Raw genomic sequence first — 24,431 nt, 5'->3', positions numbered from 1 at the left:
TTTGCCAGGGTGATAGTATGATATCCTTGTGTTAGAAGGTGGATTGGCACATGAAATATGATAGGCATTTGATCTGATCATTTGCACTCTATTGCTGAATGGCATTTCTGGCCTGATATATCAAGGATGCTGTTTGATATCTTATTTTCCAGAATGCTGGACCTGGTGATGGGGAAAAAATTCATGTAAATAGTTCCTTTGTTTATGAATTTAATTTGGACTAGGAGTAAGCTCGTATTCTAAACCAGTTTTTCCCATGAGCAATAAAGAAAATTCACTGCATGTTCCACAAGTCCTTAAATACATGTATGCAGTACACTTATTTCTAAAAGATTTTGAATGACAGTTATTGAAATATTTAGAACCCTTAACATCAGAAATGAATAAAAATTAATAATTCACAATGAAAAATATAAATAATTGACAAATTAACTCGCACTTAAAGTCTCTTTTACAGAAGAGGCAAATGCACGACGGGCAGACACTGTTACTAATATTGTGGTTTGGGTGGCAATCACGACTGTAGATGATATCATAGACGAGAAATCCATGGGCAAATCATCAAAGTGCCTTGCCCATTGTTGGATGCCTGACTAGGGGATAGGGACCGTGTTGCCAGTCACAACTGACTACCCTTTGCCTAGCGTCAGGCCCAAGTCATACATTTGCCCACCTATGCCTACTGCCTGCTTTGGATTGTGTAATCTGGTAAAACTGTTTCAAAGAGAGAGAGTTATAGGCAAATTAGAGTGCCCGACCTGCATTTGCCCCTCCCGTGGAAGGGGCTTTGCCGTGGCTGTCGGGAGTTAGACGACAGAGGACAAAATCTCAAATAGTTTATGATCCCAATTTGTTAATTTTCTTGAACGTGGATAGAACTGACCAAGAATGGTATCGCTCAAAGTTAATTGTGGTATTTGAGAAGCAAAAATTCTCTTAAATTCAGTACAAGTACTTCTAAGGTACTGTATATCACTGAATGATAAAGCAAATTGTTGTTGGTGACCAAGACAAAACTAAAAAATTTTCAATATTAATCTTACCCGATAATCATGTAGCTGTCAACTCTGTTGCCGACAGAAATCTACGGTCGGGATACGCCAGCGATCGCTATACAGGTGGGGGTGAACACCACAGCGCCATCTGTGGTCAGGTACTCCAGTACTTCTTGTCAACACCACCTCAATTTTTCCTCTGTCGTGCCTCCGGCTAGACCTACATGGATACGCTGTTGATTCTGGAGTTATTGCTCACGATTTGGTGATGTATTTGCTCTAGAGTTTAGCCTTCGCTATTCAGGAAGCTATATCATTAGCTTAGCAAGTTTTTGGAATTAATTTGATTTAATTTTTGATTTAATTTTGGTACGAAGAGAGTATGAACTCTCTTTCACTTTTAAATGGCAGACCCTTCCCTTAGACGGAAGTGTTGGTGTCGAAGAGAGTATAGACTCTCTTAATTTTGCTTATCAAAGTTATAGATTTATTTTATATCTCTCCGCCTTTTATAGGCCTCTTTGATTAACTTCCTTTTATTATAAACTTATTAAAATTAATTTTTATATTTGTTTATATTCGACCTTTCCTAATAGTAGGCGGTCTTTTCTTGGAACCGAAGTTAATTAACATTGAGCCCGTCATTTCGTTTTTACCTGTTAACATATTATGCTATTTTAATGTTTTTGAAAGAATTTCTTTGATAGTCTTGTACTGTTTTCAAAGTTGAACTAACGTTTTGTTTTGTCTCTGCAGTTGTTGACGTTCAGAACGTTCAACTTGCGCTCTATCGTTACGATAGAGAGAGAGTCTATCACGGTGTCACGTTGCAGTAAGAGTAAACCGATTCTAGCGTTTTGTTCATTCTTTCTTAGCTTAAATGGTTTTAATTCTAATAAAGGAACTTTTTATTTGGGAAACCTTTCAGTTTTTTTTCCTTTAACAATAATATGTTTTAATGATATATATAATTGGGCTCTTCTCTCAGGTGCTAAGTCAAGAGAGAGAGAGAGAGAGATAGAGACGGAGGGAGAGAGAGGAGGATAAACGTTTCGTTCAAGCGGGTAACGTTGTTATCGTTTTTGCTCTTCTCCCTAGTCTCTTTAGGGGAAGAAGGTAAACGTTTCTAGAGTTTTATTCTTGTTCTCAGACTTTATGCGGTGAGAGATTTTAAACGTAGTTTATTTGATCTAGTGTTTAGTCTCTTTTCCAGCCACTGAATTATTTATCTTTCATTATGTTTTTCTGTTACATTGTAATACTGTTTTCGCAATTACTAACTTTTAATGAAGGATAGAATTGCGTGTTTCAGGTACAAACCACTTAAAGTTTCGAGTTCAGTGAAATAAGTGCAAACAGAAAATCAAAAGTGATAAAGTGATAAGCGCAAAGTGTTACAGTGTTGCGTTCGAGGGTTCGTCTGTTCGTGCCAGTTGTTCGCCTAGTCTGGGACCTCTTACAAGCTCCCAAGCCCAGGGGAGAAGTAATGTCGAAGGACTTATGGGTTCAGCAGGCCTTGATCGACGAACAGACGTTTCCCTCCGTGGTTTCGGGTGTAACCAACTCACGTAGCCGACGTGATCACCCCACCCACACAAAGACGAGAGAGCCCATTTATTCCTCGTCTGCGGAAGAGGTTTCTCGCAGAAACCATGGACCAAATCTTGCAGCTTTTAAGTGCAAGTCGGTCCCTTCCGCGCAAGTCCAACTCCTAGGTGGTGCCATTAGCACTGGGTCAGTTCGGACTTGCTGCAGTACGACAACTGCACACCTCCCAGAGAGGCAAGGTGGTATCGCAACAGACAGTAACTCCGTCTGTTGCCGCACCAGCTGTTTTAGACCCTCAGTTTCAACGGACAGTAGCTCCGTTTGTTGTTGTCTTTCTTAAACTCTAGTGGTCTATGCTGCTGACAATGCAGTCTCAGCTTGCGGTGTTGATGCAGGAGTTTCAGGCAGAGAAGGTTAACACACCTCCTCCTGCGAGCGCTCCTCCACCTCTACGCAGTCCAGCCTGCCAGACGTATGATGTTGAGGTTCCTCAAGCTACCTCCATGCGTGAGCTGCCGCATTGGGAGTTGCCAGATACCAGCTCTGTGCAGCAACCTCCACTTTCCTTGAGGCAGGAGCCTCTTGCCACGCGGCAACCTCCTCAACACTTGAGGCAGGAGCCTTATGCTTTGCAGCAACCTCCTCTACCCTTGAGGTAGGAGCCTCATGCGTTGCGACTACCTCCTCCATCCTCGAGGCAGCAACCTCTTGCGGTGCGACAACCTCCACCATCCTCGAGGCAGCAACCTCAACTCCACCTCTGCGCAGTCCACCCTGCCAGACGTATGATGTTGAGGTTCCTCAACCTACCTCCACGCGTGAGCTGCCGCATTGGGAGTTGCCAGATACCAGCGCTATGCAGCAACCTCTTGCGTTGCGGCAACCTCCACCATCCTTGAGGCAGCAACCTCAACTCTTGCGGCAGCCACCTCCACTCTTGAGGCAAGAACCTCAACTCTTGAGGCAAGAGCCTCAACTCTTGAGGAACCTCATGCTATGAGGCAGCCGCCTCAACGCATGCAGCAACCGCATTCTTCACAGCATGAGCCTCTCTCTGCGCAGCTACCTCCTCAACCCTTGAGGCAGACGCAACTCTTGAGGCAGGAACCTCACAGGAGCCTCATGCTATGCGGCATCCTCCTCAAACCATGAGGCAGGAGCCTCATGCTATGCGGCATCCTCCTCAACCCATGAGGCAGGAGCCTCATGCTATGCGACATCCTCCTCTACCCATGAGGCAGCCTCATGCTTATGAGGAGCCTCATGCTATGCGGCATCCTCCTCAAACCATGAGGCAGGAGCCTCATGCTATGCGGCAACCGCCTCACCCATGAGGCAGGAGCCTCATACTATGCGGCATCCTCCTCAACGCATGCGGCATAAGCCTCATCCCTTGCAGCTTGAGCCTCATCCCATGCAGCATGAGTCTCATACCATGCAGCATGAGCCTCATCCCATGCAGCATGAGCCTCATCCCATGCAGCATAAGCCGCACGCCATGCAACATGCTCTGCTTACCTTACAGCATGCTCTACATACAGCATGCTCTGCATACAGCATGCTCTGCATACCTTACCGCATGCTTCTCAGTCACACATCTTTGGTTGTTGCCAACTCACTAGACTGTCAAGCAGTTTCATAACGTTGCCTTCTAGTCTGCTGCTTTTGCACCAGTGAAACCCTCACTGAGAGAACTTAGCTTTTCTCGGATATGGTTCCTGTAGATGAGAAAGTGCTATTCTCCCTCCTTCTGATTTTCCCTTGAGGACTCTGTCATTTGGAGAGGAGCCTTTAGCTGCTTAGCCTCCTATGGACTTTTATTTAAGCATAGCATGCTTCCAGGGAGGGTAATGGTTCCACTTCAGTCGCTAACCCCGTCTGTTACCACACCTGCTCCCATAGACCTTGAGCTGTGTTGCAAGACATGCAGTCCAAGCTTAGTCCTTGTTAGAGGATTTTTTGTTTACGGAGTCAGTGTGTCACTGGGAAGACGTTCAACAACCAGCAGAAGTGTCTTGTTGTGACGCAGTGCGGCAACCTCAGCAACCCGATAAGGAGTTGTCTGTACGACCCAGACAGTCTAGACAGCTTCGGGTTGTCACTGTACTTCCTCGCTTCCCCATGGTTGACAGTTCACAGACTGTGCAGCAGTACCATGATCTTGTGTCCGGCTCCGTCAGACGACTAGCTTTTAAGAGCTCCCACAAGTCGTCGCTGTCTGGAGATTCTCAGATGGACTATGGATCTGACCAAGGAACTGGGCCTCCTGGTCAATTTTGAGGAGTCCCAGCTCATCCCATCCCAGACCATTGTCTACCTGGGTATGGATCTTCAGAGTCGAGCTTTTCGGGCTTTTCCGTCGGCCCCAAAGATATACTAAGCCCTAGATTGCATCCAGAGCATGCTGAGAAGGAACCGATGCTCAGTCAGGTAGTGGATGAGTCTAACAGGGACACTTTCATCGCTGGCCCTGTTCATCGAGTTAGGGAGACCCCACCTCCCCCCCTTCAGTATCATCTAGCGGCTCACTGGATAAAGGACATGACGCTAGAGACGATCTCAGTTCCTGTTTCCGAAGAGAGGAGGTCTACTCTCACGTGGTGAAAGAACAGCTTTCTTCTCAAGGAAGTCTACCTTTGGCTGTTCAGAAACCCGACCGCCGTCTCTTCTCTGACGCATCAGACACGGGCTGGGGTGCGACTTTGGACGGACAGGAATGCTCGGGAACATGGAATCAGGAGCTAAGGACACTTCACATCTATTGCAAGGAGCTGTTGGCGGTTCATCTGGCCTTGATAAACTTCAAGTCCCTCCAGCTTAACAAGGTGGTGGAGGTGGACTCTGACAACACCACAGCCTTGGCTTACATCTCCAAGCAGGGAGGGACTCATTCGTGGAAGTTGTTCTAGATCGCAAGGGACCTCCTCATCTGGTTAAAAGATCGAAAGCTCACGCTGGTAACGAGGTTCATTCAGGGCGATATGAATGTCATGGCAGATCGCCTTAGCCGGAAGGGTCAGGTCATCCCCACAGAGTGGACCCTTCACAAGAATGTTTGCAGCAGACTTTGGGCCCTGTGGGGTCAGCCAACCATAGATCTGTTCGCTACCTCGATAACCTAGAGGCTCCCGTTGTATTGTTCTCCGATTCCAGACCCAGCAGCAGTTCACGTGGATGCTTTTCTGCTGGATTGGTCCCATCTCGACCTGTATGCATTCCCGCCGTTCAAGATTGTCAACAGGGTACTTCAGAAGTTCGCCTCTCGCAAAGGGACACGGCTGACGTTGGTTGGCTCCGCTCTGGCCCGCGAGAGAATGGTTCATAGAGGTACTGCAATGGCTGGTCGACATTCCCAGGACTCTTCCTCTAGGAGTGGACCTTCTACGTCTACCTCACGTAAGAAGGTACATCCAAACCTCCACGCTCTTCGTCTGACTGCCTTCAGACTTTCGAAAGACTCTCAAGAGCTAGGGGCTTTTCGAAGGAGGCAGCCAGAGCGATTGCCAGAGCAAGGAGGACATCCACTCTCAGAGTCTATCAGTCTAAAGGGGAAGTCTTCCGAAGCTGGTACAAGGCCAATGCAGTTTCCTCATCCAGTACCACTGTAACCCAGATTGCTGACTTCCTGTTACATCTAAGGAACGTAAGATCCCTTTCAGCTCCTACGATTAAGGGTTACAGAAGTATGTTGGCAGCGGTTTTCCGCCACAGAGGCTTGGATCTTTCCACCAACAAAGATCTACAGGACCTCCTTAGGTCTTTTAAGACCTCAAAGGAACGTCGGTTGTCCACTCCAGGCTGGAATCTAGACGTGGTCCTAAGGTTCCTTATGTCATCAAGATTTGAACCTCTCCAATCAGCCTCTTTTAAGGACCTCACATTAAAAACTCTTTTCCTCGTGTGCTTGACAACAGCTAAAAGAGTAAGTGAGATCCACGCCTTCAGCAGGAACATAGTTTTCACATCTGAAACGGCTACATGTTCCTTGCAGCTCGGTTTTTTGCTAAAACGAGCTTCCTTCACGTCCTTGGCCTAAGTCGTTCGAGATCCCAAGCCTGTCCAACTTGGTGGGGGACGAACTGGAGAGAGTACTTTGCCCAGTTAGAGCTCTTAGGTACTATCTAAAAAGGTCATAACCTTTACGAGGACAATCAGAAGCCTTATGGTGTGCTATCAAGAAGCCTTCTCTTCCAAGGTCTAAGAACTCAGTTTCTTACCTATTCAGGCTCCTGATTAGGGAAGCACATTCTCATCTGAAGGAAGAAGACCTTGCTTTGCTGAAGGTAAGGACACATGAAGTGAGAGCTGTGGCTACTTCAGTGGCCCTCAAACAGAACCGTTCTCTGCAGAGTGTTATGGATGCAACCTATTGGAGAAGCAAGTCAGTGTTCGCATCATTCTATCTCAAAGATGTCCAGTCTCTTTACGAGAACTGCTACACCCTGGGACCATTCGTAGCAACGAATGCAGTAGTAGGCGGGGGCTCAGCCACTACATTCCCATAATCCCATAACCTTTTTAACCTTTCTCTTGAATACTTTTTATGGGTTGTACGGTCGGCTAAGAAGCCTTCCACATCCTTGTTGATTTGGCGGGTGGTCAATTCTTTCTTGAGAAGCGCCGAGGTTAAAGGTTGTGATGAGGTCCTTTAGTATGGGTTGCAGCCCTTTATACTTCAGCACCTAAGAGTCGTTCAGCATCCTAAGAGGACCGCTACGCTCAGTAAGAAAGACGTACTTAATAAAGGCAGAGTAATGGTTCAAGTCGTCTTCCTTACCAGGTACTTATTTATTTTATGTTATTTTTGAATAACTAATAAAATAAAATACGGGATACTTAGCTTCTTTGTTAACATGTATGCTGGTCTCCACCCTCCACCCTGGGTGTGAATCAGCTACATGATTATCGGGTAAGATTAATATTGAAAAATGTTATTTTCATTAGTAAAATAAATTTTTGAATATACTTACCCGATAATCATGATTTAATTGACCCACCCTTCCTCCCCATAGAGAACCAGTGGACCGAGGAAAAAATTGAGGTGGTGTTGACAAGAAGTACTGGAGTACCTGACCACAGATGGCGCTGTGGTGTTCACCCCCACCTGTATAGCGATCGCTGGCGTATCCCGACCGTAGATTTCTGTCGGCAACAGAGTTGACAGCTACATGATTATCGGGTAAGTATATTCAAAAATTTATTTTACTAATGAAAATAACATTTTTCAAGAGTTTTTTATCACTGGAGGAGAATCCAAAATGCAGCTAATTAGAACTAAAATTGTCAAAGTTGGAGGAAGCATTGGGATGTTGTACACAAGTGGTATTGCATCTTGGGTCCGAAATATGGTAGAAGGCCGTAACATTACATTCTTTAAAAGAGGTTCTCGAGATTTCAGCTTCACCTGTGCAGTGGCTGCTGCTGTGAGGTATATCACGTTATTCCAAAATGCATTTCTAAAATCAAATTCTTACTTGGACTCTTTGTTTACCGAATAAGTTTGAGAATGTAACTATTTGGCTGCAGGCAGCATAACTTCGTTCTGGTTAAGCAGTTGTTGAAATAATATCCATACATACAATGCCAGGACTTTGATATTCAACTTAATAACCTTGTTCTCTCAAGGCCTTTAATTTGCATATAGGGAAAATTGGAAAATTCTTTGTGTACCTTTGCCATATCTAAGCTGGGTAAAGATGAACCGCAATTATATAAAAGTTTGGTTAACGACTGTCCGTACTAATGGGAGATCTGGCACTGGTGCTAAGTATGAGCAAATATCACTGTATCTGCACCACTAAATTTATCCATTTTAGTTATTATTATGAAGTGAAGAGGGAAAGGAAAGAAGTAGGTGTAGAGAAAAAGGCAGACTAATATGGTCTTCCTGGTGGCCTTTTAAAATGTTTCCAGTTTTGTTTCTCTTGAAATTTTGTATGGTACAGACTTTCACTTTGTAGTTACCTGTAGCTTGTGCTTATTTTCATTGATTATTATTATTGTTGGTTTTATTATTATTACAATACCATCGTTATCCTTATTTCAGAAAATGAGACACAGTTTGTTAGTCAAAACATTGGGATCCTGTGCGGTGGTCTGGAAGTCTACGGAGTACTGTTCAAGCAGTATGTATTTTTTGCCGTATTTTAAATTGCGTTATTATTATTATTATTATTATTATTATTATTACCTCTGCCAACGAAGTTGGGAGAAGGTTATGTTTTGTCCCTGTTTGTCTGATTGTTTGTGGACAATTTCCTGGCCACAATTTTACTCATGGAATAGTGAAACTTTCAGGGATTAACTTTTATGAGACAAGGAAGTGATTCAATTTTGAAAGTCCTAGGTCAAAGGTCAAGGCCAAGGTCAAACAAAGAGTCGACCGAATTAACCCTTAGTCAAGCTGGTTTTTATTATTATTATATTTATTATTATCGTTATTATTATTATTATTATTATTATTATTATTATTATTGTTACAGTATTATTATTATTGTTGTTGTTATTATTACCTGTATTATTATTATTACTAGCTAAGCTAAAACCCTAGTTGGAAAAGCAGGATGCTGTAAGCCCAAGGGCTCCAACAAGGAAAAATAGCAGGTGAGGAAAGGAAATAAATAAACTGCAATAGAAGTAATGAACAATTAAAATAACATATTTTAAGAACAATAACATTAGAATATATCTTTCCTGAATAAACTATAAAAAAAGGGTTAGGTCAGCCTGTTCAACATAAAATCATCACTGCAACGTTAAACTTTTGAAGTTCCACCAATTCGACTAACTGATTATGAAGATATGAATATACTAAGATTCTACATGCGTATGCATGTGTGTGTTGTGAAAATGTTAAGCGTATTTGAAATGTAAATCGGTGTGTTTTGGTTTGGTTTTATCATTGGAAGAAAATGGATGATAAGTGTTTGAAAAGAAGTTAAAGACATGATAAAGGAGTTTTGGGTTGCTGGAGACAAGGCTGCATTAGAGTGAAAGGGTCTTGTTGTCTGAATGTCAAAGTGCAAGCAAGATACAGAATACTAGTAGAATGTTGTACTGCTTACAGGATGTCCTCAGGTTACGACGGGTATCTGTTCCTACGCCATTGTGTAAGTCGGATTTTATATACTTTGACATACTGCATGTATGTACATACTGTACATACTTTATATAATATATTGTAAAAACGAGAGAAAGCAATCCCTTACCATTTATAAATTACTGTACCTACACTCATACAGTACTAGTAGACAATAATTACAGTACTGTAATACATAATAACAATAATTTTATTTATTTCTTTGGTTGGCTTGCACTTTGCTATCAGAAGCCTCCCTTATGCTTTCCAGACATGACAAACAACAAAAAAAGGCAAAAAAATGTCCAAAACAGAGCAGCACCAAAATCCCAAATCCGTATCGTAAATAAAGATGGAAAATTAATGCCAAAGTGATGCGTAGCACACTACTCCATGGCGTTAGTTGCTCTCCACATCACAAGTAGTTCATCGTATCAACAAACCAAACTTTGTTGCTCGAAAGTAACGTACAAGGATTTTTTAAGTACCTCACAGAAGCCCTTTTGTAACGGCAAATCATCGTGACTCGAGAACCTTCTGTGATTAAACGGGGGTTGATATAATGATGATCTAGCTATGAAAGATTTGTGCACAGTGATTTCATTTGCAATTTATCAGTAAGCTCAGGAATATGGAATAAACTGGCAGTTGTTCTCTTGTTGAATTGGTTCAAGCTAAAACTCAGTAGCAATTCTCCTTGTGACGGTGATTACTTTACTCACTCTCCGATAGCGTTCTCATACATTACTCCAACATTGCCGAGAACCCTGTCTGTAAGATTGATGTTGGAGAAGAGTGCACTTGAAGTCTTTCGAGACAAGTCTCGGCTTCTATAATCCACTCTTCCTGGTGGAGGAGTCAACTGGTGGCTGGAGGCCGGTCATCAACCTCTCGCCACAGAATGAGTTTGTGCATCAAGCAAAGTTCAGGATGGAATAAGTACAGCCTGTGCTGGATTCCATCAGAGAGGAAAACTCCATACTTTCAGTGGATCTGAAGGATTAGTACTTTAACCCTGGAACGGTACGGTGGGTCGTCCGCGACCCCGAGCGTCAAAAAAAAAGAGGTTTTTCTCACGTGACTCACCCCCGTGACTGAATTTGTGGGTGATCGACCTGCAGTAGGTGTCTCGCCTACACGCTCTAGTAGTGTCCAGACGTGAATTGCTGTAGCTGTACTCCTTCCCCGATTTCTGAGACGCGTCGGGGTTGAGCGCGACCGAGTTTACCCTTCTAAGGTAATTTGCATAATTATCAAGGTTATTACGTATTATGAAATTGTCGTAGAATGGTGCAACTTGTATAGGTTATCAGTTGTGGAAAGTCTTGGTGGATTGTTTGGCTACCATGTGCATGATTTTTTTTTTAGTTAAAATGTCGTTCATCACCACGAGGACCATTTTACCGCGAGTGCCCCTTTTTCATTTTTTTTCATTTTTTTGCCAAGTCATTTTTCCGTAAGATATTGCCAAATAGTGTCGTAAAACTTTTGCTTTTTTAGTGTTGGAAAGTGTGTCTAGATGATCTGGCTACCCATGCGTGACTTTGTTTTTGTCAGATACGACGTAGTTATTGGTATATTGGGTATTTAACTGCGGTTGCCAATTTCTGTTTTTTTTTCAATATTTGTAAAAATTTACTACGTAGTAAGGAATTGCCGTATATTATTGATATTTTTTCATGTTTATGTGTTAGAAAGTGTGCCTTGATGGTTGGGCTAACACGTGCATGTCTTTTTTTTTATCTGAGATGCCGTATATTAGAATGTTGGGCATTTTACCGCGAGTGCCCCTTTTTCATTTTTTTTCATTTTTTTACCAAGTCATTTTTCCGTAAGATATTGCCAAATAGTGTCGTAAAACTTTTGCTTTTTTAGTGTTGGAAAGTGTGTCTAGATGATCTGGCTACCCATGCGTGACTTTGTTTTTGTCAGATACGACGTAGTTATTGGTATATTGGGTATTTAACTGCGGTTGCCAATTTCTGTTTTTTTTTCAATATTTGTAAAAATTTACTACGTAGTAAGGAATTGCCGTATATTATTGATTTTTTTTTCATGTCTATGTGTTAGAAAGTGTGCCTTGATGGTTGGGCTAACACGTGCATGTCTTTTTTTTTATCTGAGATGCCGTATATTAGAATGTTGGGCATTTTTCCGCGAGTGCCCCTTTTTATTTGTTTTGCATTTTTTTGCTTAGTCATGTTACCGTAAGGAATTGGCAAGTAGTGTCGCAAAACTTATATTTTTGTAGTGTTGGAAAGTGTTTCTAGATGATCTGGCTACCCATGCCTATTTTTTTTTAGCCAGATATAGCGTATATATAGGTATGTGTTCGATTTTCCTGTGATTGCCATTTTTTCGTTTTTTGCCATTTCTTTCAAAATTACTACGTACTAAGGAACTATCACAGAGTAATGATTCATTTAGATGTTTATTTGTCGGAAAATGTGCCTTGATGGTTTGCCTAGCACGTGGCTGAAATATTTTTTTCTGAAATGGGTATAATAAAATGTTGGCCATTTTTCCGCGAGTGCCCCTTTTTATTTGTTTTGCATTTTTTTACTTAGTCATGTTACCGTAAGGAATTGGCAAGAAGTGTCGCAAAACTTATATTTTTATAGTGTTGGAAAGTGTTTCTAGATGATCTGGCTACCCATGCCTATCTTTTTTTTAGCCAGATATGGCGTATATATAGGTATGTGTTCGATTTTCCTGTGATTGCCATTTTTTCGTTTTTTCCCATTTCTTTCAAAATTACTACGTACTAAGGAACTATCACAGAGTAATGATTCATTTATATGTTTATTTGTCGGAAAATGTGCCTTGATGGTTTGCCTAGCACGTGGCTGAAATTTTTTTTTTCTGAAATGCCGTATATTAGAATGGCCATTTTTCCGCGTGTGCCCCTTTTTATTTGTTTTGCATTTTTTTGCTTAGTCATGTTACCGTAAGGAATTGGCAAGTAGTGTCGCAAAACTTATATTTTTATAGTGTTGGAAAGTGTTTCTAGATGATCTGGCTACCCATGCCTATCTTTTTTTTAGCCAGATATGGCGTATATATAGGTATGTGTTCGATTTTCCTGCGATTGCCACTTTTTCGTTTTTTCCCATTTCTTTCAAAATTACTACGTACTAAGGAACTATCACAGAGTAATGATTCCTCTAGATGTTTATTTGTCGGAAAATTTTGTTTACTTCTTTTTTGATTGAATATCATCAAATTTTTTTAGGTAAAATATTATATTGTTTTACATTTTTTTTTTTCGATTTTATTTCCCTTCAAAAAATTTTTTTTGGGTCAGAATTTTAATTTTATAGTCGTAGAATAATCGACAATTATCCAGCAACCCACCATACAATTTTTATGCATATCCAAGAATAATTAGATTAGTAAATAACACCTTGAAATTGACATACCCTTCCTACATTTCAAGTGGCAGATTAGGGAGTCTGAGTCAGTGTGGTTGGCGGCCATTTTGTGGACATATCCGAAACGTAAGTTGCCCTATCTATATATATTCTTGTTCCCTATAGAACTTGTGATATTTTGGTATATTTTTACCTGCATAAATATCATATTATATATTAAATATATGTATTTTTTTACGAAATTTCTAAGTACTCAAAAAATTACCTTTAGATATGGCCCCTGATATAAATGTAATTTACAAAATAATGAAGATTTTTTTACATATTTCTATTTTAGGATAACATATGTTTATTCCCTAAAAAAATTAGCCACTTCCTATTTCATTTGGGTACCCAAAAATATTCCTGAAATTTGGACAAATTTTTTTGGCCAAAAAAAGTTACCCTTTTTTTCTCATTTCAGATCTTCACCTCCATGGGTCTGACTTCATCCAAAATACATCAAGATGTGTCCTAAACATTCAAGAATCAATTCCTAAAAGGATTTGTGTATATATGTATAAACTTTTTTTTTATGAATTTTTATGTAAGGTCTTTTTTTTTCTACTTAATTTTTTAAAATATTTATAATAAATAGTTTTTCTGCAGATGAGTAGTATTTATCTTTACAGTTGTTTTAAGCATTCATTGAAGTTTTTTTTTGGCAAAAGAAAAAAGGAGGTTACTGCAAAAACTGATTTTTCAAGAATTTTTTTTGGCGTCGGGGTCGCGCGCGTCCGAGTATACCCTTAAAGGGGTGTCCGAGGAGCGTACCTATCCAGGGTTAAAGTACCTGTGCATTAGTCCTTTCAAAAGTACCTCCACTTCTCCCTCTACAGTACAATGTACCAGTTCAGGACTCTGTGCTCTGGACTGTGTACTACTCCTCAGTTGTTCATTCATATGTTCACCATGATAGTAGCTTGGGCCTACTTGTAAGGGATATGCCTGTGAATATATTTCAACAGGCGATTGATCTTGGCCTCCTTTGTGGTCAATTACTACAGAATCAAGTTTGACTATTTGCTTTTGTCACAATCTTAGGATTGGGATAATTGAGGAAAAGTTGAATCCCTTACCTATGCCAAGGTTGAAGTACTGTACATGGGTGTTAAAGTAAACATAGTAGTAGTGAGAGTCTGTCAGTCAGACAATTGCATCAGAAAGCCCAAGGAGATAGCACATCTGTTTCTGCCCAAGACAGTGCTGGCAGTCTTCTTGGCCACTTTTCCTCACTGGAGAAACTCATTCTTAAGTGGATACCTCTGCCAGAGATTTCTTCAGTAGTGTTAGATGAATCACTGGTTAGCCTCCAGGGATCTCCCATTTCTTCCTGTCCCAGTGGGACAAGAGGCTTGGAATGATTATATCTGTTGATTGAATGAGGAAACTCACAGGGAACTCCTGCCTCCAGATATGCACCTGTGCTCAGAAGCCTCAAAAGAGGGATAGGACGCACAACTGAACGACCTTATCTTCTCAGCAGTGCAGTCTGAAGAAACATCTACTCGTTGATGTCTTGAGAAGTTAGCAGCCTTTCTAGCTCTGCAAGCATTTCAAGAACGTTGAGAGTGCATATGGTGGTATTACTACGAGAATACCACCATACTGGCTTTCGTCTAGCAAAGGGCCTGTTCTCGCGCCCACTCTGAGAGTCGACAAAGCGGAAGCACTTCAGGAAGGCATTCCACACCGAAGAGTTGTCAGCTTAATACATTCTGGGTAAGAGGAATGGACTAGCAGACATTCTTTAGTCACCATGAGATGGTTATTAAGTCAAAGTGGTCCCTATATCCATGCGTAACAAAGAGGGTTCGTGTTCATAGGGTTCTCAGAGGATCGACCTGTTTGCCACATGGCTATACAGGAAATGCCCCATGTTTCCTCCCCAGGTAAAGACTCATGGGCAGTATTCGAAGTCTCCTTCCAACATCATGTGATCATGTGGATGGTTACGTTCTTCTTCCATTCAACCACGTGTGGGTTTTACACTGGGACTCAGAATGACCTTGGTAGCTCTCAAATGGCCTCATTGCCAATAGTATTTTATTTTGCCCTGTTGAGATCCTGAGAGAACACCCTATGGCCTTCACTTTCCCAGGGAAAGTGGGCCATCCTCTGCAATGCAATTTTTGTATAAAGGGTTATTCTTCATCATATCTTCTCTATAACAGATGACTTATTTCTCTGTCTTCCTGTGCAGAGAGAAACTCCTGTCAGTCACTGCTGTCAGGACTACAGTACCACCCAGCCTTGAGCATGGTCTTTCTATGGAAGGGAATAGACCTATGCTTCTTATAAGAGTTGTCTAAGCTCATGAGGAGTTTTGAACAGTTTTACTAATCCTGGAACCTCAAGGCCTGAAGGGGGACGTGTCCCTCCTCTTCAAGGCTCTTACTTGTACGTGTTCGAGCTTTTGAGAAGGCTGTCAGTCAAGGTTCTGACTCTCAAAACTCTCTGCTGCTTTAGTATCGGTGAAGAATTTAGCCTTGTTACACTGTCTGTCTCCCTTAGTCTCCTGTGCTGAGGGAGTGGAATGAGCTCCCTTAGTTTTGTGCCAGGATGCGTGACCAGGGCTCAGAACCTGCCAGGACACGACCCCAGTTTTGAGCCCTTCTCTATCCCCTCTCTACGGGGAACGTCGAGTGGCATTTAGAGGAGATGCTTTTGTGCCCCGTGAAGGCTCTGCTGGGCTATCTGAAATAGACCCAACACTTCAGACGTGAGTGTCAGTGACTGTTCCTTAGCAATGGCAGAACCAAGAAAGAGGTGTCTGGGAATACGATATCTTTCTGACTTTTTGTAACAATCCATAGAGCATATTGCTGAGAGAGTTGAGGTACCAGCTAGGCCCAGAACTTGCAAATTCAGGGGTTAGGCCCCACCTTTGCCTACATGAGGAATCTTGCAGTCAGCCAGGTGTTGAAAGTTGAGGTTTGAGCACCAAACTATCTTCATGGCCTTTAATCTACAGAAGTACCCACAAGTCATTTAGTGCCTGGTCTTGTGGTCACTGTTCAAGTAGTTATGTAGCAAGCCCAGCTCCCATGTGGGACGGTAAGCCTTTTATCAATGGTAACATATAGATGTAAGTCTGGAATAGAGGCAGGAGGACTAGTTCCTCTCCTCCATACTTTCTGCCACTCTTGGGGAGGAAGCAGTTAAAGCATTACTTGCTGGATCTCACTTGATGCTGGTAAACTACCCTTTTGAACTTAGTTCTTTCGAACCTAGAAAAGTTCTCCTCCATCCTCCCTAGACGAGGGGGAGGATGGTGGAATATATACCATCCCGTTGATCATCAATATGCCAGATATATTATTCCAGACTGATATCTCCTTCAGAGGAAGGAATCCCTCCTTTGACCACTTACCAATCTTCTTGGACAGGCCAGACCCTATCAGCCTGTTTATCCCTATGATATACAGATAGGATATTGCTGGAATTCACTCCTTCACTCCTGCACGATACCAAGTAGATTGGAATTTCCCGGGTAGAAAAAGAACCGATTTCAGTAAGTTTCCCTACTTAAAGGACAAAATGCATGTATTGTGTATGTGTGAACAAATAAATTTTTTTATATTAATTTAAATTTTTCCTAGCTGCACAAACTGTAGTCCTTTAAGCTAAACTTCCCACCTCGACTGCCCCTCTCAGTCCTGAACTGAATGGTCATAAATGAAGAGCTTTTGACAGGTGGGAGAGTTCTTCATCCTCACTCACCACCTGTTAAACACCTGGTTAACTATTTCAAGGACCATTCTGGCTTGTGCTGAAAATATATATCCTACTGATAGGACTTGGGTTTTGAAAATTTATTTTTTATTTCAACCAAAGGCAATTGTACTGACTATATGATACCAGCTTACCCTGAATAATCTTTATTGCAAGCTACGACATCATGAAAATTATTTTGAGGAACTTTTACTTCTTTTGAATTGTTATTTAGTATCTGAATTAATAATTTTTTAGATATCCATTTCGTCTTAATGATCACAAACTGCATCTTAAATTAATTCTAAGTTGTTCCGTAACCGAAATACAAACCACGCTATTTACATAGGGGGTTTACTTTCGGCGTAGCTGAAATTGACGAGCCATTAGATTTTAACGAGGGTTTACTACCCCGCGCTAGTTAGTAGGGGGAGGGGTAGCTTGCTACCCCTCCCCCCCCCCTCCCCCCTCCCCCCTCCCCCCCCCTCTACCCCCCCCCCCTCACACACCAGGGAAATGTCTCACTTCACTTTTGGCTCGGACGATGGACAGACATGCCTGTCTTCGTCCTCGCTTGGCAGCCATTATTTGTTTTGTCTTTACTTAATTACTTACTTTTCTTATACTCAATATATATGTAAACATATTTTTGTGTTTATGTATATATTTGAGTATAGAAATCAGTAAGTTTCCTTTTCAGAGTTCATGCTTGTGTGTGTAGTGTACGATATCTCCGTGGAGCCCTCGGCAGTTAGGCCACCACGGTGTAATTTCATGGGTCGCGATCGAGTTTGACTACGGTCTCTCTCTCTCTCTCTTGAAGTTGTTCACCCTTTACTACGTCTGAGTAGCTTCCTTCCTGTGTGTGTGGGGTTGCTACGCTGTACATTTTGTCTCAATTAGTTTATGAATCTAATTGTATTTGTTGACTTTTCAGCTTTTGTAGAACGATTCCTTTCGGGTTTTCGTTCTTTATTTAGTGATCATTCATATTTAAATTACATAATTACATAATTACATAATTATAATTGTTATAATTCTGTGTTTGTTACAGCTCTCCTTCCGTGAGTGTAAGTGGTTTTGAGGGCACGTGCCTGTTGTGTAATTCTTGTGTTCTTTTCCCTCGGGATTCCTCTTCGGAGTCTTCCCGGGGGAATGAATGTTAACTAATGATTTTTGTTTTTTATTTTTCACAGTTAACGATCTAGTTTCGTTTCTGTAATGTGACAACGAAGCGAGCTGTCTTGTTGGGGCCTGGGGAATCTGCTGTTGCTGCCTCCCCTATAGATCTTCGTCAGGGGCGTGTCTGCTTCTCCTGGAAGTGCTCCCGTGACGACTGACAGCTCTCCAGTTCATTTTAGAACACTCAGGAGCCTCGCCTCCTTGGGTGGGGAACTTCCCTTCTGAGGGAAGTTTTCCCGTCCAGACTTGAGTTTTTTCCCTTCGGGCTAACTCCTCTTGCCTTTATTTGTTCCTGGTCCTCCGGCGGTTTTGCTCTTGGTGCTGAGCGACCGCTTTTGTAACCTTGCTCAAGGGGCTGAGCGGTTGCAAGCTCGGACCATGGAATTCGTGCGACTATGCTCTTGGTGCTGAGCGGTTGCACCTGCAGTTATGCTCAAGGGGCTGAGCAACTGCAGGAGCCCCTCTTCGGAGGATTGCTCTTTTTAGGTCACTGGCTGACCCGTCTCTTCTATGAAGTGTTCCTCTTTTGTTTGCGAGGGAGGACACTCATAGAGACTCCTCTTCGGAGGTCTCCTCTGCTGTTGTTGCTGATGTTGCTGAAGACTCAGTTCCCTTCGGGGGGCTTCCGAGCCCTACGGTCTCTCCTGCGAGTGCTTCTCCCCCGGGGGGGAGTTCACCACAGAGACTCCTCTTTGGAGGACTCCGTCTGCTGTTATTGCTGTTGTTGCTGAAGGCTCAATCCCCTTCGGGGGGCAGATGAGCCCCACGGTCTCTCCCGCGAGTGCTTCTCCCCCGAGGGGGAGTGCACCACAGAGACACCTCTTCGGAGGCCTCCGTCTGCTGTTATTGCTGAAGCCTCTGTCCCCTTCGGGGGGCAGTTGAGCCTACGGTCTCTCCTGAGAGTGCTTCTCCCCTGGGGGGGAGTTCACCACAGAGACTCCTCTTCGGAGGACTCCTCCTGCTGTTGTTGCTGTTGTTGCTGAGGGCTCAGTTTCCCTTTGGGGACAGCTGATGCTTACGGTCTCTCCTGCAAGTGACTCTTCCCCTTGGGGGAGGTCACGTTCAGAGACTCCTCTTTGGAGGTCGGAGGGTGTTGCACCTGTCCGAGGTCGTCTTCATCTTTGTTCGACGTTCTCCGCAGAGGACCCTCCTCGACGAGTACCGACCGTTGCTGCTGCTTCTCCTGCCAGACCTTCTAGTCTTCACCTCCGTTCCTGGACGCAGAAGCGCAGTGGGCGCCAACACACCCCGTTTACAACGGGCACCGGTACCTTCGGGTCTAAGGGGCTTATTCCACAGTGTGGGTAAGTCCCTTAAGTGCCAGGTTTTTTCCTGCGCGCCCACGATCTCCTGCGCACCCGCGCTCTAGCGCTCGCCTGCTGTGGACCACGATCTCCGGTAGCTGAGTCTCGCCGTAGATCTTCTTCCTGCTCGCCAGCGCTCACCTGTACTTCTGTCCTTCTGTGCGCCAGCTCTCTTCAGTTCGCCAGCGCACATCTGCTTCCCGATGCCGATTCCTGCACGATCTCCGTGATCAGCCAAGGATATCGCACCTCGCTCTTAACATCTCTCCTCCACTGTCAGCGAATCCAGTGTCGCTGAGCCTCTATGCCATGGGATCGGCAAGAGGTTTGCCTGTTGGGCAGAAGGAGCCATGCTTTAGGAGAAGGTCCTCCATAGGGTCGTCGACGGCTTCCCCCCCAGCTTCTTCAGTCGATCCTTTCTTGTAGGAAAGCATCTGAGACGGGAGTTCCGTCGTCAACCTCTCAGCTCTGATCAAATTTGTCGAACAAACTTCGTCCAGCGTGGAACTGCAGAGTCGATCAGACTGGTAACGAGACCGCAAGACTCCTTATGCCCTGGATCGGAAGGACGGGTACTTTCAGGTCCCATTCCATCCATCTTCCAAGAAGCACTTGGAATTCAGCCTAGACTACAGATGTTCCTGCTTAACCCTGGACAGGTACGATGGGTCGTACGCGACCCCTACAGCATGTTCAAAACCTGTTTTTTTCCCCATAAATCATCAGCTGTCTCGAATATGGAAGTGATCGACCTGCAAGGGGTGACAAGTCTACATGCCATTGTCTGCTTTAGGACTGATTTTCGTCTAACTTGCCTCCTTCCCCGTTTTTGTACCCCCTCAGGGGTCGATCTCGACCCTAAAATACCTAAATAGGGGTAAGTGATCAAACAACAAAGTTATTACATAATTATAAATTGTCAAACAGTGTTGATACTTCTTTGGTTCTTTATAGTTGGAAAGTGTGGGTGGATGGTGTGTCTACCACTTGTATGATATTGGTTTTGGCTTAGATACCATATATTGCCAGAGGTCCATTTTCCCCCAAATGCTAATTTCTTAATTTTTTCTATTTTTTGCAAATTTCTGATTTTTTTCTATTTATTTTTAATTTATCTTCAATAATGGCCAGCAGGCAGTATTCCCTCAGCATGGATGTCATCAAAACACTTCTAATGGAGTTAAAAAGTGATGTTGATGATAATATGGAGCTTGCCAAACTCATGTGTTTGATATTTATTTCTCTGATAATTTCTCCTTCGTATTTGTAAATATTTTTCTTATGTGTATTAGGTACAGTACTTGAAATTGATTTATATAGTGTTTTATTATTATTATTATTATTATTATTATTATTATTATTATTATCATCATCATTATTATTATAGATCATAGTTTATGTATATATAATAATTTGATATTATTTTACATTTTATTGGTCAGCAGTTTCTTATTTTGATTTCATTTTACTTTGATTGACTACTGATTTGCTATTTGATATCCTTTTACTTTTATTAGTTACTAATTCTATTTTTTCTTGCTGTAAGTATGGTATCAATTTTGTGTTGGTCACATCAAGCTTCCTGAAAGGACTCACTGTCATAGCTGCCCACCTAAGACTGACCACATGACAAACACCACTTGTTTGAGGAGCAGGAAGCCTGTTTGTCTATAGCTTCTAACTGTCTTGTATCTGAACTGTACCTGATAGTTATAGCTAGGTTAAATCATGAAACTTTCTTTTTTTACTACTTGTTTGTATAAATACTGAAATTTTAATCTTTACAAAATAGATACCACCCATTTTTTATCTAAAATTTATTTCAAAGAATTTAAATTTTATATAATAAAAATAATTGTCAAACATCCAGAAAGCCATCATATCAGTTTTATTCCAATCCACTAATAATTAGATAAATAAATAACACCTTGAAATTTACATACCCATTCTCCATTTCAAGTGGTAGATTGGGCTGTAAGAGTTGTTGCGGTCTGCGGCCATTTTGTTGACATACCCGAAAGGTAAGTTGGCATATCTCTATATATTCTTGTTCTGTATAGAATTCGTGATATTTTGGTATATTTTAATGCATAAATATCATATTTTATAGGAGATACAATGATTTTCATAAGAAATTTACATTGTGAAACTAGGCCGTCAAAAAATGACCTTTAGATTTCACCCCTGATATGACAGTAAATTACATCTTAGTGCACATTTTATTATGTATTTCTGTTCTAGGATAATATGAGTTTATTCTATAAAGAAATTAGCCTCTTCCCATTTCATTTAGGTACCAGAAAAAATTAGTGAAACTTGGACTAGTTTTTTGGCCAAAAAAAATTACCTTTTTTTTCTCATTTCAGATCTTGACTTCTATGGGTCCAACTAATTTCCTGCAATTACACGCTGTTGCTTTGCCATCTAAGAAGGTGTCCCTAAAGGGATTTATGTGTATATGTATATTTCTATTTTTTGTGAATATTTATGTCAAGTCTTTTTTTTGTATACTTAAATTTTTAATATATTTCCAATAAATAGTTATTTTGTAGATGGGTATCACTTATATTTTCAGTAGTTTTTAGCATTCTTTGAAGTATTTTTAGCAAGTCAAACAATACAGATTGATGCATAACTAAATTTTTCCTGAATTTTCTTTGGAGTCGGCAAAATACGGGTGTCCAAGAACGATACCTGTCCAGGGTTAAGATGCTGTGTGGCGATCCCGCCGCAGCATCGCAGGTTTTCACCAGAGAACTCTCCCTGCTTTTCTCATGGCCGCTCAGGAGCAGGCTTCCGCCTCCTTCACTTTTTGGAGGTCTGGCCAACTCCGGTAGTCTCGGGTTCGACCTTCTTCAACACCGGGACAAGCTTCCGGGACTTTACCAAGAGTGAGGGATCATGGTAATTCGCTAGGAGCCTTCTCTACTTCTGCCTCAACATCTGGAATATCTAGCCATGATATTGACTCCTTCTCCGAGCCTCCCCTTCAGTTAACTGTGGTAAGGCTGAGGAGAGTTGCAGAACCTTTTCTCAGTCAAGGAGAGCTTTCAGCCCTATCTTGGAACATTTCCTCAGTCTCCTTTCCTCATTGACCCGTCTAAGTCCCGAACGGTCGCCTCAGGATAAGTTCCCTGTTAGGCGGCCCAAGTTCCGGTGGAATCAAAGCAACGGTTAACCGGACTTTCTGGCCCCTATGGGACCAGCGGAACGATTAGACCTGCAATGGGTGTTGACCTGTGGAACCTCTTGATGGTAGTGGATATTCTCGTCCATTCCCCGCATTTGATGCTGTTCTCGGACTTGTCAAAGAAAAGGGGGGGCGGGCATGTTCCGGTTCAGGCCTATGGTCAGGACCTGAAGGGTACCTCCTCATCATTCAGGTATGTTTAGAGGCCGTAGTCTGGCCCTTCTACAGATCCTACAGATCCTGCCGAGTCGCTCCGTGCACGACAACTCCATGGTACTGGCGTATTCCAACCAGCAGGGAGGGACATTTTCATACTTTCGCATCTTGCAGTAGAGATACTGAGATGATCCGAAGTCCTCTCGATACCACTATCGGCTCGCTCATTCCGGGCAGAGGAATGTTCTCTCCGACAATCTGAGCAGAGCCTCACAGATAGAGAGCACCTGGGGGTCTTTGGCCTCTAGTAACCAGCAAGTCCTGGCCTGGGGGACCTGATCACGACAGCCTGGAACTTCAAGCTTCCGCTGTACATACTTCCCCCCAGTCTCAGACCCCAAGACTCTTTGGCAAGATGCTTTCCGGTGACGGTGGGACAACATCGACGCCTACGTCTTCCCACCATTGTTGTCTGTTGAGAAGGGGTCTCAACGAGACCAGGTTGTCTGTCAACCTTTCGATGGCCCTGAGAGCTCCGCTGCAACTATACGCAGTACGGTTTCCGGACCTTCTGCATCCCCTGACGGAACTCCCGGGAGAGCTTCTTCCACGACACAGGCTACTCAAACAACCACACTACAACATCTTTCACAAGCCGTAGCATCGCTTTGGCTTCACGCCTGGAGACACTACGCCGCCTCCTCACGAAGAGACAACCCGCAACAGTCGCGGAGCGGAGGTTGCGTCACCTGCGATAGTCATCCGCAGGGGTCTACCAGGCGAAGTGGAGAGTCTTCTGTGGTTGTTGTCGTGGGAGAGGTACCTCTTCCCCTGAGGCCTCTACTCCAGCAATAACGGAGTTATTGCTTATCGGCGGGAGGAAACTCGTTTCTCCGCTCTCGGCAGTGAAGCCTATCGCTTAGCCTTTCCCTGGCCTTCAGGCTGAAATGAATAGGCTTTATCCTTCCCGCTGGATCTTTCTTCGCTCATGCGAAGCTACGAACGTACCTGCCCCCAGTCGGAGTGAGACCTCCTCCATGGAGCATGGTTCGGACTCTTAAGTCCCTTAAGAGATCTTCTTACGAACCATTACGTCAGGCCTCTGATCATCGTCCGTCTTGAAGGACGGTGCTCCTGCTCGCTCTGGCCTCGGCCAGTGTGTAAGCAATCTTCATGGTCTCGTACGACTCCTCCCTTTCAAGAGAATAGGGGGAGGTAACATTCAGGTTTGCTCCTGAGTTGTTTTCTAGACTCAGAATTTTGGAGTCCCGGACCTTCGGTTCGACTCCTTCAAGATTTCGAGTCTCCGTTCTGTATCAGATGACCCAGACCTTCTCCTTCTTGCCAGTAAAGGAACCGAGGGGTTATCTTTGAGAACAGCTGCAGTTTGTCCTCACGTGCAAGCCCGGTTTGGGAGGAAGGACACAGGGGAGAGTCACCAGTACAGTATGCCTTTTCAGCTCGGACTCAAGGGCATTCATCTCGACCTGAATCCAGACCCTCCCCCGTCACGTCGCCCTACAGCACGGTGTCGGATACATCGCAACGTCCCTCGCCTTCAAGAAGAACTATTCTGTGATGCAGGTGCTACAAGCTGGAGTCTGGAAGCGTCTAGTGACCTTCGCAGCCCACTTCCTGCAGGACGTGACCCACAGGGGTATCGATACGCTTCTATCGCTCTGTGGTGGCTACACAACAGGTGGTCTAACCTCAGGCTCCTTTTTGGACAGGTAGCAGAAGGTTGAGGGCATTGTTACCAGGTTTTAGACTGCATGAAAGGAAGAAGTATGTCTGGCCCTTACTTCTTTCTTCATCCTCCCCTCTACTGGGGAAGCAGCATCCTGGTCTCTGCAT

At 43.1% G+C, this 24,431-nt stretch overlaps 1 protein-coding gene across 1 annotated transcript in view; it reads left to right on the top strand.

The window, feature by feature from the left end:
- Window positions 1–24,431, top strand: part of LOC137625292 (mitochondrial inner membrane protease subunit 2) — a 113,320-nt gene that overhangs the window by 68,181 nt on the left and 20,708 nt on the right. Inside the window, exon 2 of the mRNA XM_068356105.1 lies at window positions 8,590–8,668. Within this exon, the coding sequence (XP_068212206.1) occupies window positions 8,590–8,668 (79 nt within the window). The remainder of the gene's footprint in view (window positions 1–8,589; window positions 8,669–24,431) is intronic.

Source organism: Palaemon carinicauda, chromosome 32, assembly GCF_036898095.1.
Source record: "Palaemon carinicauda isolate YSFRI2023 chromosome 32, ASM3689809v2, whole genome shotgun sequence".
Lineage (NCBI taxonomy): Eukaryota > Metazoa > Arthropoda > Malacostraca > Decapoda > Palaemonidae > Palaemon > Palaemon carinicauda.
Note: the sequence above shows the minus strand (reverse complement) of the source record. Positions and strands in the feature narration are given on the sequence as shown.